Source organism: Pipistrellus hanaki (genome assembly GCF_964339955.1).
Source record: "Pipistrellus hanaki genome assembly, chromosome: 14".
NCBI lineage: Eukaryota > Metazoa > Chordata > Mammalia > Chiroptera > Vespertilionidae > Pipistrellus > Pipistrellus hanaki.
The window spans coordinates 9,655,622-9,673,273 of NC_140516.1; the positions used below are offsets into that span (position 1 = coordinate 9,655,622).

Sequence of the window (17,652 nt, forward strand, 5' to 3'; positions counted from 1 at the left end):
ATGCTATTGAACTGAGCAAGGCTTCCTTATGGAGCTGCTGTGGTTGTCACCCTCCCCATCTGGAAGGACCCCAGGCTGCTCCCAAGATTTCACCTTACAAGGTGAGGGTCATAGCATCTCCTGAGAGGTCAGAGTGATGCAGTCTTGGCTCCTTGTGTCACCCAGGCTACTGCACTAGGGACCAAGCTACTATGGGTGGGGCAGGGCTAATGCTGTTTATTGCCTGTGTTCTCTTCTGCCCATGTAGGAGTAGAAGAGAGGTCTCTGTGCTCAGAAAGGGTTAAAACCTGAATTTTTTTGAGATACTGGCCTTAGTCCTTGGCTTTCCTTGGGCTGTGTCTACAGAACCCAAATGGACCTCCTTACTTGATCTCTGTGCTGGAGAGCGAACCAGACCCCATGATGAGGTGGATCTAAAGCTTGTCCTAGGGCTTGGGGTCTCCACAGTCTTGGCCTTCAACTACCACAGGCCACCTCTTTTCTTCCAATTGAGTCACTTTTGCCATTTTTACTCCACTCCTGTCAAAGAAATAGGTTGCCTTACATGCTGGGGTGGGAAGTGGTCACTTTTAGAGGGACTGACAGACCACCATGACCTTGCATGGTTCCCAATGGGCATACTGTGATGTGTGGTCCACCCCCAGGCCTAGTCTCTTGGGCCAGGCCGATTCACTTCCACAGGAATTTTGACCTGATATCAAGCAAGAGTTTCTGATCTCTGTGTGACACATGACTCTGTGCTTGGGCAGCTGAGAGCCGGAAGCAGAAGCAGGTGGTGGGAAAAGGAGGAAGAGAGGCGAGGATGCACAGAGGCGGAAGCAGGGAGGCCACACAGCACTGTGTGTCCACCCACAGTTCTTGAGCCACTTCAGAACTCTTCATTCTTAGGAAATATCCCTCCCTGGGCTTAAACCACATCCACTGCTTTTTCCGTTTTTATTTGTTATGAAATACTTTTGTCAGTTCCCTGGCAGATGGTGTCCAGGTGTGACTTCTGAATTGAAGATTATTAGCTCACCATTGGATAACTGACATATTTCAGAAGCTGCCAAAACCTGGGCCTTTTTTTTCAGTAATAAGAACAAGGTCTCAGCAGAAAAACTGAGCTGAGTGCTGCTGGGAGGTGTGGTCCTTGTTTTCCTTTTTTAAACCTATCGATAATCACTTTATTTATTTAAATTATTTTTCATTTTTAAATTATAGCTGACATACTGTATTATATTAACTTCAGGTGTACATCCTGATTAGTCATTACATAACTTACTAAGTGATCATCCCAATCAATCTCGTACCACCTTACACCATGGTGATTAGATGTGGTTTTTGCTCTCGGACTTGCTGTCCTACATCTGAGGTGTGGCTGGGGACTGTTGGAAGAAGGGTGTGGGAACAAAGGAGGGCTGGTTTCCTTTCTTGTTGCCTCTCCTATGAGCCTGTGCTTCATCCAGGTGTCCTAAAATTTCTTAAGCACGAGTGTCATTAAAGTCAACTGGTACACAGAGGCCTTTGGCCCAGAAGTTGACAGGCAGCAAGTGTAAGGGTTGGGATCATATGACCTTTCATGTGATCAAGTTGTAGCCCTGACACACCTGGGGCCTTGAGCAAGTCTCCCATCTCTGAAGAATGAGGAGGAGAAACTGGCAGGTGGCTCTGAGGTGGTGAGGGGGAAGAACCTCTTGGACAAGGCAAGGGGAAGGCAGGGGGTGAACCTGAGGGTGGCTGGACCCTCTGTTCCTGAGATCTCAGCTGGAATGGGTATTATGAGGTGGGACTCCCTCCCATAAGCCGACAGACAGTCACAATGACAGGGTAGAATGAGGTGCTGGTGTGCAGGGATGCAGAGGAGGCTACTCAACTGGGCCACACAGTCCTGCCAGGTCAGCAGATGACCTGCCAGGTCAGACCACGCTACTGTGCTCCTTCTGGGGCTCAGGCCTTGAGGCAAGGAGCAGCCACTTAACCTCCCAGCCCTGGGGCTTCCGCTAGCATCAGCCAGAGGAGTCTGGGGCTCCGGGAGAGGTCCTGAGCAGGCATGAAATGTGGGTGCCAGGGATCTGAGCCCAAAACAGAACTAGCTAATCCCTGGAGCAGGGTAAGGAGGTAAGAGAATGGAGAGTTAAGGCTTGAGCACATCTCCATTAAGTGGTCAGGAAGAGGAGGAGGGGCTAGCAAAAGAGATGATAAGGAACTGCCCTTATGAAACACCAAAGCAAGAGGAGGAAGAGTGACAGAGGAGGGAGTGACAGAGTAGGGAGTGACAAGCTGGGTGGACAGTTTGAGGAGGCAGAGGGCTGAGGAGGAGCCTTTGGGTTTTGGGACCTAATTTGATCCCTTGCAATTGGGAGAGCAGGCTGGCCCCTTCTCCCCCTGACAGGGCAGCCAGTGTGTGAAGCCAGTTGTGTATTTTATTCTGAGAGAGGAGTTCTATGGGAGCCCTTGGCTGGCCTCATCCCAAGGCTCTGGGCAGAAGCCGGCCACAGAGCCCTCAGCTCTTCATTGTCATGTGGGCAGCACAGGGGAAGACTCAGAACTCGCAGATCACAAGGTGCGGCTCTTCACAGGATATGTCGTTCCACTTGCCATTGCCAAAGACCTCTACACAGTCCTCATTGCCGGGATCATTGTTGGGCTCCCCGCGGCCCCAGTTGGAATAGCCCAGGAGCTCCCCTCCTGGGTAGACGAACGTGCCCTCCTTATTCGAGTCAGTCATGCTCAGGAATGCAGCACGCTCGTTCGCAAACTTGACGAGCTCTTGCAATGCTTCGTTCTCAGCTGTAGAGCGTGGGGAAGGCAGCTGCCCCCCTGCATGTGCGCACACTTGCTGTGCCTCCTGGAAAGGTTTCTTAAAGCCTGCTGACTTGAAGACCTTCGGGCCAACACCTCGGCCATTGGGAAAGAGCTCCACTAGGAGGAGAGGACAGTGAGGTTGGGGTTCTGGGGGCACCTGCCAAAGCTACATGGCTCTGAGACCTTTGAACTCCAACAAGAGCCCAGGACCTCAGAGCACCAGGGAAGACAAAGGTGAGACCCCTGCCTCCGTGGTGCACTCTGAGAGGTGGATCTGCCTGTCTATTTACAGGTGAGAACCCTGGGCTCAGAAAGGGGAGCTCAACTTCATTAACCATCCCATGTAGAGTTGGGGGGGTCACCCTTATCTGATCTCACAGTAAAGCTGAGACATGCTCTTTCTATCTCACCCCATGTTGCATTGCAGAGTCAGTTTCCCAGTTCCTGGGCAGGACTGGAAAGCTTTGGCATGGTGTGGCCTCTGAGAGCTGCAAACAAGTGTCCCCTCTCCTCTCACTGGGACCCTGTGTAACAGCAGGACATGTGGCATTCACAGCCATGAGTGGATGTGGGAAAGAAGAGGGGAGGGTGGGTCCTCTGAGGGCAGCCATGTGCTAATCTCTGAACTGAGTGCAACCCAGTGCTGTCACCTAGCTGTGCATGTGGGTGAGGCTGGAGGACTGGGAGAGAGGCCGAAGACAGCTGAGAGGTGTGCATGGGCATCAGGGACAGGAGAGAGTCGGTGCTGAAGAGAGCCCTGTCCGGGACCCAGAGGGCCAGGTGCTCAGCTCGGTTTGTGCATTGATCTGGCTTGGGTCCCAGGTGGCTGTGATGGTGAGGGTTGCCAGCCCACTGAGCTGGTGTAGGGGCCACAGCCTGCTAGATGTCCCTGTATCTGCTTCCAGCTCCTGGAACACTTGACTGTCCTGCTCTGACCCACCCTACACTTATCCTCAGGTCCTGCTCCAGTCCCAGGTCCAGCCCATCATCCACTACCATCCTAGAAACCCCAATGCTAGGACCAGCCTGCCTCAGACCCTGCCTGGGGCCTGCCCTTGGCAACGGGTTCAGTCCAGGCACTCACCTTTCTTAGACTGAAGGAAGGCTCCCTGAAGGCCTCTCACCTGCCACTGCAAGGCCACCACCTGCTGCCTCAGAGCAGCGATGTCTGCAGGAGAGAGGGGCCCAGTGAAGACCAGTCCCTCACAGCCAGGCCTCAGCTCAGAGTCTGGTTCCCAAGGAAAGGGTGCTCAGTGATAGGCTTTCCTGAGGGAGGGGAAGGAGCTGGGCCCCAGCTGGCCCTCCTGCCCTTGAGTTTCCTGAAGCTCTGTTGTGAGTACACTGTGCCCTGGGCAGGTCCTCGCACCACACTAACACTAATCCAAATGACATTTCACAGCAAAATCTAAGAATCTGGGAGATTACTATAGGGAATTGGGGGAATGGGGAATTGCCTGTCCCTCGAGTACTTCCCATCTCTGGGCTATTTGATGCTCAAAGCTCTCTGATGAGCTGGGAAGAGAGCTGAGCTGTCACATTGACCAGACGGGAAACTTCTTAGGCTTGAACCCGCATATCGGGGCTCTCTAGGTAGAATCTCATCTTCCTGCCTTGACCCCAACAGCCTTTCCTGCATTCACAACCCCACCCCGCCCCCAAAATGGGCTGACCACTGAGCAGTAGGCCCTCCTCCCTCTGCATCCTGATTGGGCCCCAGAGCTAGGGGAGGTGACCTTACCTGGAAGCCCACTCTCTCCCTTTGGTCCTCTCTCCCCAGGAGCACCTCTGTCTCCCTGCAGTCCTTGGAGGCCCCTGACACCTGGAAGTCCCGGTGGGCCCGGGGGTCCTACGGGCCCTGAGGTCAGACAAGAAGAGGAGAGTAAGCTTAGCACACATTTCCCCCCATTTTTATCTCCCAGCATATGGACTATGCTACTGTCCAGCAATACACCCTCCCATGTACAGTCGGTCCCAAAGACAGCCACGCACTCTCCCTGTGCACTAATGTCCCAGCAACCAGCACGCAGCACCCGGCCTTCCCAGGATGCAGACTGTCCCTGCTGCTCACATCCCACTCTCCCCAGATACAGAGCTCAAGCCCAGCGAGGCACCTCCTTGCACAGACTCCCCATGCCCAGTATTGCAGATCTGAGCTGGCGGGTGATGGGGGAGGGACAGGCATCCACAACTTCAGGTGGAAACAGGAGAACTGAAGGCCTGCCCCAGCTTTGCCCATCACTCACCTGCTGGCCCTGCATTCCCAGCGGATCCAGGCTCACCAGGAGCACCTTGCTCTCCTTTGAGACCTGGGGGGCCTCTTGGCCCTGTAGAGCCCAGCACACCTGGGGCACCCACTTCTCCTGAGGAAGGAACAAATTGGAACAAAGGCTGCTGACAGTGTGTGCAGACTGGATCATTTCCTTTGCTCGACATGGAGAGGGAGACAATGCACAGTCCCAACTGTCTGGGTTCGGCAGATGTAGGGGTGTGGGGGCAGGGACCACAGCAAGGCCTGCCAGAGGTGAAGGCCTGGCTTCCCTGGCACGCTGAGCATCCTTAGGTCACATCAGGGATTGCCATTGTCATTCCTCCCTCTCCCTTCCGTACCACCACTCACCAACCTCCTACCTTTGGGCCCAGGCTCTCCTTTGGGGCCAGGTTCGCCTTGAGGGCCTACATCCCCCTTCATTCCTGAGGGACCCTCTCTTCCAGCTGGCCCGGGCTCACCTGCTGGTCCCTGAATTCCTGGGAAAAGGAACAGCCAATCAGTGCACTCGGTCTTCTCAGAAGGGGGAGACGGTGAGAAAGTGAGAACAGTCATAGAGGTCAGACAACAGCACCATCCTACAGATGCCGCCCAGAAGGATTACTGCCTTCCCTGTGTGAACCCAGCGCCACCAGTTGGGCACCCTTCTTCCTGGGTGGGTATGTGCAACCTCCCGCATGGCCTACAGTCAGGCATTTCAGTCCCCACCCACTGCTCACCACGTGGCCCCGAGTCTCCCTTCGGTCCAGGTTCTCCAGCAGAGCCGTTGTCCCCTTTGGGCCCAACTGGGCCAACAGGTCCAGGCATCCCCCTTGGCCCTGGAGCTCCTGGTGGACCTGTAGCAGCTAAAGAAATGGGCATAAACCTGACCCGGGGCCTAGGAGGAGCCAGCGATTCAGGTCCTTTTCCTTCAGGTTCCGCAGGTGTAGACACCCACCTCCACACTCCTCAGTCCAGTGGTGACACAGGAGACGGGTGTGCACAACCCCATTTCACAGGCGATGAAACAGGCCTGCCAGATCTGGAGGCGGTCCAGCCAAGGACCGTCTGACTTCCATGCAGTGCCCAGTGCCTGCCCCCAGGCTGCAGGATTGCAGCAGTGGATCTGCCAGCTTTCACCCTGGATCAGTGGTTGGCAAACTCATTATTCAACAGAGCCAAATATCAACAGTACAAAGATTGAAATTTATTTTGAGAGCCAAATGTTTTAAACTGAAACTTCTTCTAATGCCACTTCTTCAAAATAGACTCTCTCAGGCCATGGTATTTTTTGGAAGAGCCACACTCAAGGGGCCAAAGAGCCACATGTGGCTCGTGAGCTGCAAATTGCCGACCACTGCCCTGGATCATGGACTCCTGGATTTCCCTTCTTAGGTCCAAACTTTATATCAGAAATGGTCCCTGACAAGAGTCATCAGGGAAATGCGAATCACATCCATGAGATATCATCTCACACCTCCTAGAATGGCGACTATAAAAATCACAAAAGAGCACAAGTGTTGCTGAGGATGTGGAGAAGAAGAACTCCTATGCACTGTTGTTGGGATTGTAATTTGGTGCAGCCACTATGGAGACCAATATGGAGTTTTCTTAAGAAATTAAAAAGATAATATTTTTTAAAAGTATGACCGAGCAATACCACTTCTGGGTTTTATCCAAAGGAAATAAAACACTAATTTGAAAGATATCGATAACCCCATGTTCATTGCAACATTTTTTAGAGTAGCCAAGAGGTGGAAACAACCTAATAGTGTCCATAATGGATGGAGGGATAAAAATATCACACACACACACACACACACACACACACACACACACACTGGAATACTATTCAGCCATAAAAAGAATTCTACCATTTGCCACACATGAATTGATCTTGAAGGAATTATGCTAAGTGTCATAAGTCATACAAATTAAGACAAACACAATGTAATCTCACTTATATCTGGATTGGAAGAAACAAAACAAAGAACCTGAACTTGCCTTAGCAATTTTGGTTAGCCGTCTGCCCACTGGTGATCAGTGCATGCCATAGTGACCAGTCAACCAGTCAATGATTTGGTTGACTGCTTTGTAGGGCAAATAGCATATTAGGCTTTTATATATATAATAGAGGCCCGGTGCACAAAATTTACCCACAGGGCGGGGGGTGGGGGGAGGGCGGGGTGTTCCTCAGCTCAGCCTGCACTCTCACCAATCTGGAACCCATCAATCCAAAACTGCTGGCTCACAATTGCTCACCTGCCCACTTTCCTGTTTGCCCCTAACCACTTCTGCCTGCCAACCTGATCACCCCCTAACCACTCCCCTGCCAGTCTGTTTGCCCCTAACTGTCCTTTCCTGCAGGCCTGGTCTCTCCTAACTGCCCTCCTCTGCAGGCCTGGTGTCCCCAACTGCCCTCCCCTACAGGCCTGGGTCCCTCTCAACTGCCCTTCCCTACAAGTCTGGTTGCCCCAAACTTCCCTTCTTTGCTGGTGTGCTCACCCCTAACTGCCCTCCCCTGCAGGCCTGATCGCCCCCAATTGCCCTCCTTTGCAGGCTTGTCCCTCCCAACTGCCCTCTCCTGTTGGTCATCTTGTGTCAGTCGCCTTGTGTCCACATGGGGGCAGCCATCTTGTGTGTTGGAGTGATGGTCAATTTGCATATTACTCTTTTATTAGATAGGATAGATTACATCTCCATGATAAATAGAAAAAGCATGGTCACATGTTCTGGTACCTATAGAAAACAGACCAAATTATTGTATACTGCATCATTAAGGGGAAAAGGACATTATGAACATTATATTGAATATGGTTCTGCTTTATAAACATGTACAGACATTATAGGTGTGCACATCAAACTTATTGGAAAACACCAGAAAAGATATATTCAAAACGTTAATTTTTGTTCTAAATGTCAAAAAGATAATTTCAACTTGCTTCTTTTTGTTTATCTTTAGTGACCAAATAGTATTTTTCTATTGGAATAATAGTCAAATATTTTAAAAAGACCTGTAATCTGAAGACAGGCTGCTTAAGTCTTAAATTATGCAAGAATTACTGAAAAAAGACAAAAGGAAACGGCCCTAGCCAGTTTTTCTGAGTGGTTAGCGCATCAGCCTACAGACTGAAGGGTCCCAGGTCAATTCTGGTCAAGGGCACGTACCTCAGTTACAGGCTCCACCTGACCAATCAATGTGTCTCTGTCACATCAATGTTCCTGTCTCTTTGTCTCTCCCTCTCCTTTTCCCTCTCTCTAAAAGTTAATGGGGAAAATATCCTGGGATGAGGATTAACAAAAAAAGACACAAAAGGGAGCAAATGGCTATTAATATTTAAGGATTTTACATTACTTGTATGAGTTTGGCTCTTTCTTTTTATTGAAGTGAAAGTTATGGGGAAGCATGGACTTGGTAGGAATGTCTGTCTGTAAGGAGGGGCCTCTGGGGGAACCTTGCCGAAAGCAGCAGCCTCTACCTTGACTTTTGCAAACAAGTCCGATCATGGGGTGTTTTGCTAGAATCTCTGTATTTAATCTTTAAAGACCTGACCTTGTAGAAGCATATACTTCCTCAAGGATACTTGCCCTGCTGATTGTATCTGGAGGTTAAGTTGAGCTCAAGCTGTTGTTACAACAAAAAGCCAACGAGGCAAGCGTACAGGACAGCTTTTACAATTGAAGTAAAAAAGTCCTGTAGCACAAAAACCTGTGTCAGAGTATTCTGTTCATCTGTTAGTCAGGGTCTGCTAATCAGCCCTGGCAGAAAGTTCTAGAATGTAAAACCAACCCTTTAAAAGTATACAGTTCAGTGGTAATTAGCACCTTCACAATGTCATACAACAACCACTTGTATTTAGTTCAAAACGTTTAACCACCCCAAAGGAAAACCTCCTAGGCTTTGGGCAGCCACTCCCTATTCCCCATGCCCCCGCCCCACCCCTGGCTATCACAACTCTGCTTCTTGTGTCTATTACCTACTCCAGATAATTCTTATCAATGGAATTATACAATATGTTACCTTTCTTGTCTGGCTTTTTTTTTTTTTTTTTTAATGTGCAGTGAGTTCTTGAGGTTTATTCACTCTGAAGAATGTCTCACTTCTTTGTATAACTTAATAATATGCCATGGAATGGCTCAATAATATGCCATTGTATAAGTGAGTAATACACCATTTTATGGATAAAACACATATTGCTTATCCAATCATCAGTTGATGCACATTGGATTGTTGTGAATTAAGCTGCTATGAACCTTCATGTGCAAACAGAAAAGAAAAGAAAAAACACCTGAAGGAAAGGCGAGTGGGGGTAGGCAGGAGAGGGTACATGAGTGATAAATGGTGATGGAAGGAGACTTGACTTGAGGTGATGAACACATAATACAAAATACAGATGATTTATTATAGAACCTATATATGATAATTTTTTAACCAATGTCATCCCATAAATTCAATTAACAAATAAATGAGTAACATTGATTTATTATGAGTAATAAAGCAAGGAAAGAGAGGGAGATAACACCAAACTGCTCATTAACTTCCTTGAATGAACAGTTGGGTGTTAATGTGAACTGTTCATTCACTTCCATTTACTCATTATTTTCTTTGTTCACTAGAAACAAGGTCATGCTTAGCACCGGGTGAGATGCAAGTGTGAGCACCAGGTCCTGTTCTGTAAGGGATTGGTTGCAGAATACTGAACCATGAGACACAGCAATGAGTGTGGAAGACAATGTGTGAGGTGCCCCATCCAGCACCCCAAGTTCAGCACACCCTCCGGTACTCAGAGCACTTTTCCTGATGGAGGAAATGTGGCTCCAAGGTGAGGAAGATTTAGAGATTTGTAGAGGAGCAGTGAGGTTTAAGACATGGAAACCATGGTCCCAGGGCAGGAGGGCCAGGCCCAGTGGGACAGGGAGAGGGAGGAGGGGCAATGGTGACTTTAAGAGGCTGTGTGCTGGGCATTGTATCCTGCTTTCAGCTACAGCCCTCCCTAGGAATGAAATGGAACCCAGTGGGTTAGAGGATGGGCCCCACATTCCACATTCATCAGGGGCAGAGCTGCGGGGACCCCATCTGAACCTCTTTTGGGCTCCACCCTGGCTGAGATGGCAGCATCAGATGGGCCAAGGGAAGAAGCCATTCCCTAGAAGGGAGCGTTATAGGTTGCCCATCCCTGGCACCCAACCATGGAGGCCATGAGAACTCTGAGGTGGGGAAGTCACACCCTCACCACCAAGCACACATGCCTCCTAAAGCACTAATTTTGTTTGTTTGTTTTGTTTCCAATTCTTTTAACTGATTACAGTATAACTGATGTCCCCTATTCCACCCCTTTGCCCCCGTCCACCCAGCCCGATTTTGCATCCCAGTATCACCAGGGTGTCTAGCCCTGTACCCTCATGCCGCCTGAAGTGGAGCTTTTCGGACCATCAGTTTGGCCACTCCTTACTGTACCCAAATTCCGCCTCTCCTTGCATCTCTTATTCATTCTACTTCATTCTGTCCTAAGTGCAGGGAAGTGGTGAAGGAGATGGACAACCAATCTGATTCCGTACTCAGGGACCTTAAATTCAACTGCATAGAAGCAGATAATAAAAATAAATGCACATTATGTGGTTACTGGGTCAGCGTAAGAACCACAGAGGTAATAAAACATAGAGTGCTGTCAGGGGCTGTCTTCTCAGGCGGGTGGTCTGAGAGGACTCACTGAGCCAGGTCTGTGGGTAAAGCTGTGAAGGAGGTGAGGGGTGTGCCTATGGGAAGAGCAGTGACAGGGCTCAGGGGAGGCAGGGGGTCTGGGGTGGAATCAGACCAATGAGGAGCCGGTGTGGTCAGAGCCCAGTGACTGTGGGAGGAGGATAATGAGATGAGATCAGAGACATAAGCAGGGGAGAGAGGGGCCCTGTCCACTGCTGTGAAGTGTGCAGTTTTCCTCTAAGGGAGGGGCATGCCCCTTGGGGGACACTCATGGGATCCCATCCAGGCAGGTATCTAGATGCTGAACGAAGGAAATTGTGCCCATAAACACAGCCCCCAAAACAGAGTCCAGCTGAAACCTATTTGGCTCAGGGAATAGAGGTCCGCCTGCGGACTGAAAGGTCCCAGGTCCGATTCCAGTCAAGGGCATGTACATTGGTTGTGGAGGCAGCTGATCGATGATTTTCTCTCATTGGTGTTTCTAACTCTCTATCCCTCTCTCTTCCTCTCTGTAAAAAATCAATACAATGTATTTTTTTAAAAATAAATAAAACAGAGTCCAGGTCTCACTGGCCCTCCATGATACATCTGGTCTTCGCCACAGGAACCCGGCTCCACCCTCCTCCTCTGCTCAAGGGTCTGCCATTCAGATCCATCTTGATCTTGAGACCACATGCATCAGAATTTGCAGGGCACATGGTCATAAGTCTCACCCACACATACTTGGATCAGGGTCGAAGGCTGCTCCAAATTCTCTAGGAAATTCTGGACCCATGAGGGTCACATGTCTGAAGTGCCTGGGGTTAAGGAGTCAGTGTGGAGCATGGTCCCCAGTCTGAATGGGCATCGTTCTCTCTTGAAACCCCAACCCAAGGCCAGGCTTGCAATGTGCACGAGGCACCTGCAGAAGAGAGGGAGGTCTCAGCCATACTCTACACAACAGTTCAGAGGAAAAGGCTCTTTCTAATTCAGGGCCCCACTGGGAGCTAGAGAGAGCTGGGATTCCCCAAGAGAGAGCTGGCACCTTGCACACCACCCTTCTTCTGGGTCCACTTCCAGGTGCCGTCTTAAGCCCCAGCCCATTCCTGAAAGGACAGATGAATACTCCCCTGTTCCTCCCCCACAAAGCTGGTAAAGTTACCTATTCTTTCCAACTTAAATGTCTTCTTCCTTCAATCAAAATGCAAACTCTACAAAGATAAAGATCACACTTGATCCCTCTCTTGGCCCAGCTCAGGGCCACAATGGTCCCTTCATCCTTGTTGCTGGTTTATTGAATTCTCTCATCTTGTCAGTCAGACCTGGACTCTCCCCTATAGGGGGTGTATCTTGCATAACACCCTTAATAGTAGCACCTTTAGAAAGCGCAGGAGAACTCACCTGGTAGTACAGAGGAAAATACAACTTTATCCTGGAGATTCAACAAAGACTAAAGCCTTGGCTCAATTTTTGTCACTGTGTGAAACACTTCCCACTTACAGATGTACACACTGAGCGGCTTGTCCCAGGGGTCCCTGCTGTGGAGTGGAGCCAACAATCAAGCAGAGATTTGCCTGACACAGAAGCCCACGTCCTTATCACCTTCCACATAGGGTCTCACAATTTCATAACCAATGAAATGAGGTTAAAGTGTCACTAATAAATAGGATTAAATGAATTCCGAAAGTGAATGCCTAAGCAGAGGGCTGGACACAGAAATATGAGCTCCATTTCCTCCTCTCCATAGTGTATTTAGGTAAATCCTTTTGGTAAGGACTGAGTGTGGGGCTACAGGGCCTCATCTTTGCCCACCTCTCATGCAGCAGTAGAATTTAGTTAAATATTAACACACTGCCCAGAAATCATTCCACCACAATGAGCAATTTTAAGTGCTTGGTTCTAGACCCCAAATACCAGTCATTTACCCACCATTTGCTCATTCTTAGGGTGAGAGGAACAGAAGATCCTAGGGGAGGAATCCTGGCTGCTAGGGCAGGGGCAAAAACATCTCAGGGCTCAGGACGGCCTGTCATTTGCCAACTGGTAACAAGGCATTTCAGGTGGCCTGAATGTCCAGGGGACCACTTCCCCAGGAGGTGGGCTTCCATTTCCAGGGCTTCCATGGCAGAATGCCCAGAGTTGCTGAGCTGGTAACAATTTCATGCCCATCCATGCCCACCAGGACAAGCCCATGGTACCAGCTCTACCTGGATCCCCCTTCTCGCCCCGGAGGCCCTCTCTCCCATCGCGTCCATCACGACCAGGCAGGCCATTCTCCACAGGGCCACACGTGACCAGGATGCAGGCATCAACCAAATGTTTCTGGGAAACCATCATCACCTCTTCTCCCCATGACCTTAGAGGCTGTGTGAGCAGGACCAGCGCTGATAGGAGGAGAAGCATGGCCTTCAGGGGGAGACAGAGAGAGAAGGACATGCTCTTGGTTCCAGGACACTGCTTAGTGCTTATCCCACCACCCAGAAGTCAGAGAGGCAATTTCCTACCTCCTCCCCCATTCTGTGGGATCAGGAGGAGCAGGAGTCTGAAAGGAACTTAGGACAAGGCAGCCATACAGTCTGGCCTTGGAGGGCATGAGTTATCCAGCTGAACTCTGACATGGGTTATCAGCAACATATACCTTTTCTCAGAGCTCTGTTTTGTCCCTTCTAGTGACTTCACTTTCACTAGGAAACTCCTCACTGAGGGCACTTGTCCCAGCAGGAAGGATTCAGGAAGTGCCTTTGGACAGGAGAGTTCTTCTCTTTGAACCTCCTTCTCCATGTTTGAATCAATAAGGTGGCTGGGCAGACCCATTTCCTGGAGGTTTCAGTGCTTGTCTGGAAAGGAGCCAGAATGCTCAGTGACATGTATCCTAACACAAGATGGACACATGGGTACATGTTTGCCAGGTGGTCTGCCATTCCTGGACTAGATATTGTCTCCACGAAGAAAGTTCCAAATGGAACCCAGAAAAAGTTCTTAGAATAGCTGGAGAGACCCTGGAACTACAGTTCTGGCCATCCACCTGGGACCACTTGGGAGAGGAGCCTCATAGAGGAGGGCGTGTGAGGTGCGCTCCATCAGGGAGAGGGTGGTTTTGGTGTAGGAAAAACAGATGTTCAACAGTGTCCAGTGACATGTGAGAGGGACTCCGCAGCTAAGTGAGGTCACGGTGGGTGCAGGACCTGGCCACTCCCAATGGTGGGCTTCTTTCCTCTTGAGAGAAACTGTACATTAGGAGCCAGGAAAGCATGCATGGGAGTTGCAGAGACTGGGAACAAGCCTGAGGAATGGAGCAAAGGAGAAGGGATCGCCAAGAAGCCTAGGGGAAGGCTGTGGAGGGCCTTCCCGGCACAGAAGTGCTTTCTTCTCCACCTGCTGGTGGTTCTGGGCTGTGGAGGAACCTGTTTGCACCAGTTCTTTCTCATTCCAAGTTTACCACATCCTCGGGCACCTTGGGCGTCTCTAAACAACAGGCAAACTCACAGGCCAGCAGCGTGGCCCTTGCTAGGGCAGTGGCTCTGCCAGGAACAACAAAGCATCCAGCCTGAGACTGGACATTGCCCCCCAGTGTGCAGTTGCCACAATTCAAGGGCCCTGTGCCCACATCTGGGGAAGAATGAAAAGAAATGGGCATTCTTCCCAACAGCTCAAGATGGCACAGAAAGCACCATAGATCATTGAAGCAGGAAGAGGCCTGGGCAGGGGCCACCTCACAGGGTTGAGACCAAGGACTTGGATGAGGCCTCTTTGCTAGGCCTATAGAGGTACTGGGTAGAGCCACATCCCCTTAAACCACATAGTGTATACTTTATGCCTCAATGGCAGACTAAAGTATAATGAAAAAATGACGCATCTAAAAATTAAGTAGAAATCACTAAACTTGTCCAAAGTGTGTATTTTTAAGACCAAGATTTGAAGCTAAGAGGAAAGATGTTTATCCATGTTCAATGGGCAGTTTGTACCAGGATGTGGTAAACTTTGACCCGGGCCTGGGCTATTTCTCCTCCACCACCTTCCTTTCTGAAGAAATCAGAAGTTCAATGAGCCCAGTGAGAAGTTGAAATTGCATGCCCACCTGAGGCTTCCTGACAATGGCTTCTGGGTTCTGGGTGGGTGTCATATCTCACTCACCCACCCTCCCCAGCCTAGAAGGCAAATCTCCCACTGAGCAAAGGAAGCATAGTGAGGGGGAGAAGAACGGTCCTTCTTCCCCCACTATGCTGCCCTCTAAGGCCAACACCCACACCCACACCCACACCGCTCAGACCAGAAGAGGTACATAGGCTCTATCTTCCTCAACACCAGTACATTAGACCACCCCAAATGGACAGGTGCACTTTCACTGGACACAGAGAAAATGAAAAGAGAGGCAGGCCCAGAGACACTCACCATTGCTTCCTCGAGGGCTCAGGGTCTCCAGGCAAATGCGCACTTCCTGGCACACACAGGCTATTTATGCCTCCCTGTCACCTGAGCCACCAGGCGCTGGTTTTTAAGAACTCTTTTGGATAATTTTCTTCGTTGTTGACTCACTCTCATCCCCACCTGGGTTCTGGAAACTTGCCACTGAGCTCCCAACACTACACACATGTCACCTTAGAATTTATGGAGCACCCACGGCATGACCTCATCTGTCCCTCACTGGGCTCTGGGTGTTCAGCGGCAATTATCAGTGTCTGGGTTTTACAGATTTCCAGGAATCTGAGGTCCTGAGAAGAACAAAGCTAAGGAAGCAGAGTGAGGGGCAGATGAAGAAGCAAGTTGCTTAATAACCTACAAGTATTGCAAAAGCATATGCATTTGCATATTTCAAGAGCCAAGGCTTGCTGTGTCATCTTCACTTTGTCCTTCACCTCAACATTACTACCCAAATATTGGGAAAGAGCTGGGCGCTTCTTGGCATTTCTGGGCAGGGGTGGAGTAGCTGGAGGGGTTGCCGAGGCTGCAGCATTCTGTGAGGAGAGTAGCTGGGGGAGCTGCCACCTGGCAGGAGTCACTCTTTTGCTTCCTAGGATGGATGTCCTGAAATCCTTGCCATCATTTCGCCACTCCTTAGCTGCTGTTGCCTCTGTGGGTTGCTCTAGTGAGCAGTTTGGACCCTGAGCTGCTGACATACTATTTCAGGCCTCCCCTAGGAAACTCTGCCTTCCAGTGGCCATGGGGCAACTGTCTGCCCTGCTGCTGTTGCTGTCCTCTCTGCTCCCTTCTTGGTCCCTGTGGCTTCATCTCTAGCATCAGTGGACCTTTGCCTAAGGCCACATACCAGCTGCCCAATGCCTGCAATACTCTCCTTTGGCCTGTCCATTGGGGGTGCTGACTGCTCCTGGGGTTTGTTGCTGCTGTGGCTTCTAGTGTATTGTAGAGTCTATAATGCCAGTTTTCCTCGGCTCAAAGGAAAGGCTCTTGTTTCCTGTACTGCACTTTTTGGAAGCAGGATACCATAGTAGAGCCACTTGTGCCCCAAATGATAAAACTCTTTCATTATCAATCACCAAGAATTCAAATGGTGGTTTAAGGTTAGTGAATTTCTTTACAAATTATTAACATAACATACATATTTGTTTTGCCTGGGTTTACAAAACAAAGTTCATGTTATTTATCTCTGTTACAAAATTTGTCAATAAAATGGCTTGGGTAATAATTAACTTTAACTCTCATACAGTTGGTAAGAACAAATACATTGAATCTGTGAATGAATATATTTTGTACTTTATTTGAAGTAGATTTCTTGAAAATGTGAATCTAATTGCCAATGAAAAACACCTATTTCTGGAAGTTATGAAGTGTATTCATAAATTTGCCAATCTAGAAAATGCTAATTACTTGCTTTTAGATGTCACTACAAGTTAAGTTTTCTAAGAATTAAGAATTCTAATGAAGTTGGGGAAAAAAAGTATATGGTTTTGGTAATGGAATGTGTAAGTTATCTGTCTCCTTAGGAGCCTGGGAGAAACTCAGAGTCAAAGCTGGTGTGTCTGCTGTCCCACCACAGGGTCCAACACACCAGAGGTGGTAGCGAATGTTGGCTCACAGGATGAGATGGAATTCTTTCCCTGCACTCTCTCCATATCTCTTGAGGGTGGTTTCTCTTAAAAGAGGCCGTTCAAAGGTGTGTTAACCCTTTTACTAAAAATACTAGATGCCTGCAGTGTGACTACTCACTGTGACCTGCCCAATTAGAAATCTGTGATCAGAACACTCTGGGAGCTTATGTTCCATGGAACCCCTTTTGCTACCACACCAACACGGTACCATGATTAGTCCCAGGAATCCCCAAGTGGTTACAGCCTCATAACTGCCACCAGGCAATCTGGAGGACAAAGACAGCCTTTCCTTCCAGCATACCTTTAGGACAGTAATTTGATATGGCATGTGCCAGCATCACTGCTGGGGGGCAAAATGTCCTGACCTCCCTCTTCACAGGGCACCACCAGTATCAGTCTGTCCATGTTCAGTGTTCCCTTCTTTGGGGACATCCTCATCCCATTACAGGTCAGTGGGTCCATTATTAGTAGATACAAGAGGAGAAACTCCCCAATAGTGAGCTTCACACCCTATGGGTCAAATGATATATCGTCAACCAGAAGGCCGACCAGACCTCCCTCTGAGCAGGATTCTGACACTGTGAGCCCGCAGTCCTGCTCATGACCATGCATGTTTGTAGCAATCTCAGGGTTGGTGGAGCTGACATGCTGCAGAACCCAGGTAGCAAACTGGGGAGACAGTGAATTGCAGCTGCACTTGGAGCCCATTCACCAAATAAGGTTGAATATAGTTCATGAACGTGCCAAAGGCCACTTAATAAGATGTTTTTATTAAAATTAGTTTTCTAGCCCTAACCTTGTTGGTCAGTGGATAGAGCGTCGGCCTGTGGACCTAAAGGTCCCAGGGTTGATTCGGGTCAAGGGCATGTACCTTGGTTATGGGCACATTCCCA

The 17,652-nt window shown here is 49.4% G+C and overlaps 1 protein-coding gene across 6 annotated transcripts; it reads right to left on the reverse strand.

Moving 5' to 3' along the window:
• Positions 1-2,385: 2,385 nt before the first annotated feature.
• Positions 2,386-16,209, reverse strand: LOC311632802 (pulmonary surfactant-associated protein D-like). Of its 6 annotated transcripts, none has more exons than XM_084904669.1 (8): positions 15,105-16,209; positions 12,920-13,096; positions 5,773-5,889; positions 5,416-5,532; positions 5,067-5,147; positions 4,526-4,642; positions 3,872-3,955; positions 2,386-2,904 (listed from the first exon to the last, which is right to left on the reverse strand). In XM_084904669.1, exons 2-8 carry the CDS (start codon positions 13,047-13,049, stop codon positions 2,525-2,527), a joined length of 1,026 nt encoding a protein of 341 aa, XP_084760795.1. In that variant the 5' UTR covers positions 13,050-13,096; positions 15,105-16,209; the 3' UTR covers positions 2,386-2,524. The 6 variants fall into 6 exon arrangements, with proteins under 6 accessions (XP_084760795.1, XP_084760794.1, XP_084760797.1 ...); XM_084904668.1 differs by having other exon boundaries at positions 12,920-13,118; XM_084904671.1 differs by lacking the exon at positions 5,067-5,147 and having other exon boundaries at positions 15,105-16,022.
• Between the last annotated feature and the right edge of the window lie 1,443 nt (positions 16,210-17,652).

Bases quoted from the DNA above. Each gene is read 5' to 3' on its own strand.
- LOC311632802 (XM_084904668.1), bottom strand. The intron at 5,890-12,919 runs GTAGAGCTGGTA...TAGCTGCTACAG, and splicing joins GGGCGAGAAGGGGGATCCAG to GTCCACCAGGAGCTCCAGGG. The intron at 5,148-5,415 runs GTAGGAGGTTGG...TTCCTTCCTCAG, and splicing joins AGGAGAGCCTGGGCCCAAAG to GAGAAGTGGGTGCCCCAGGT.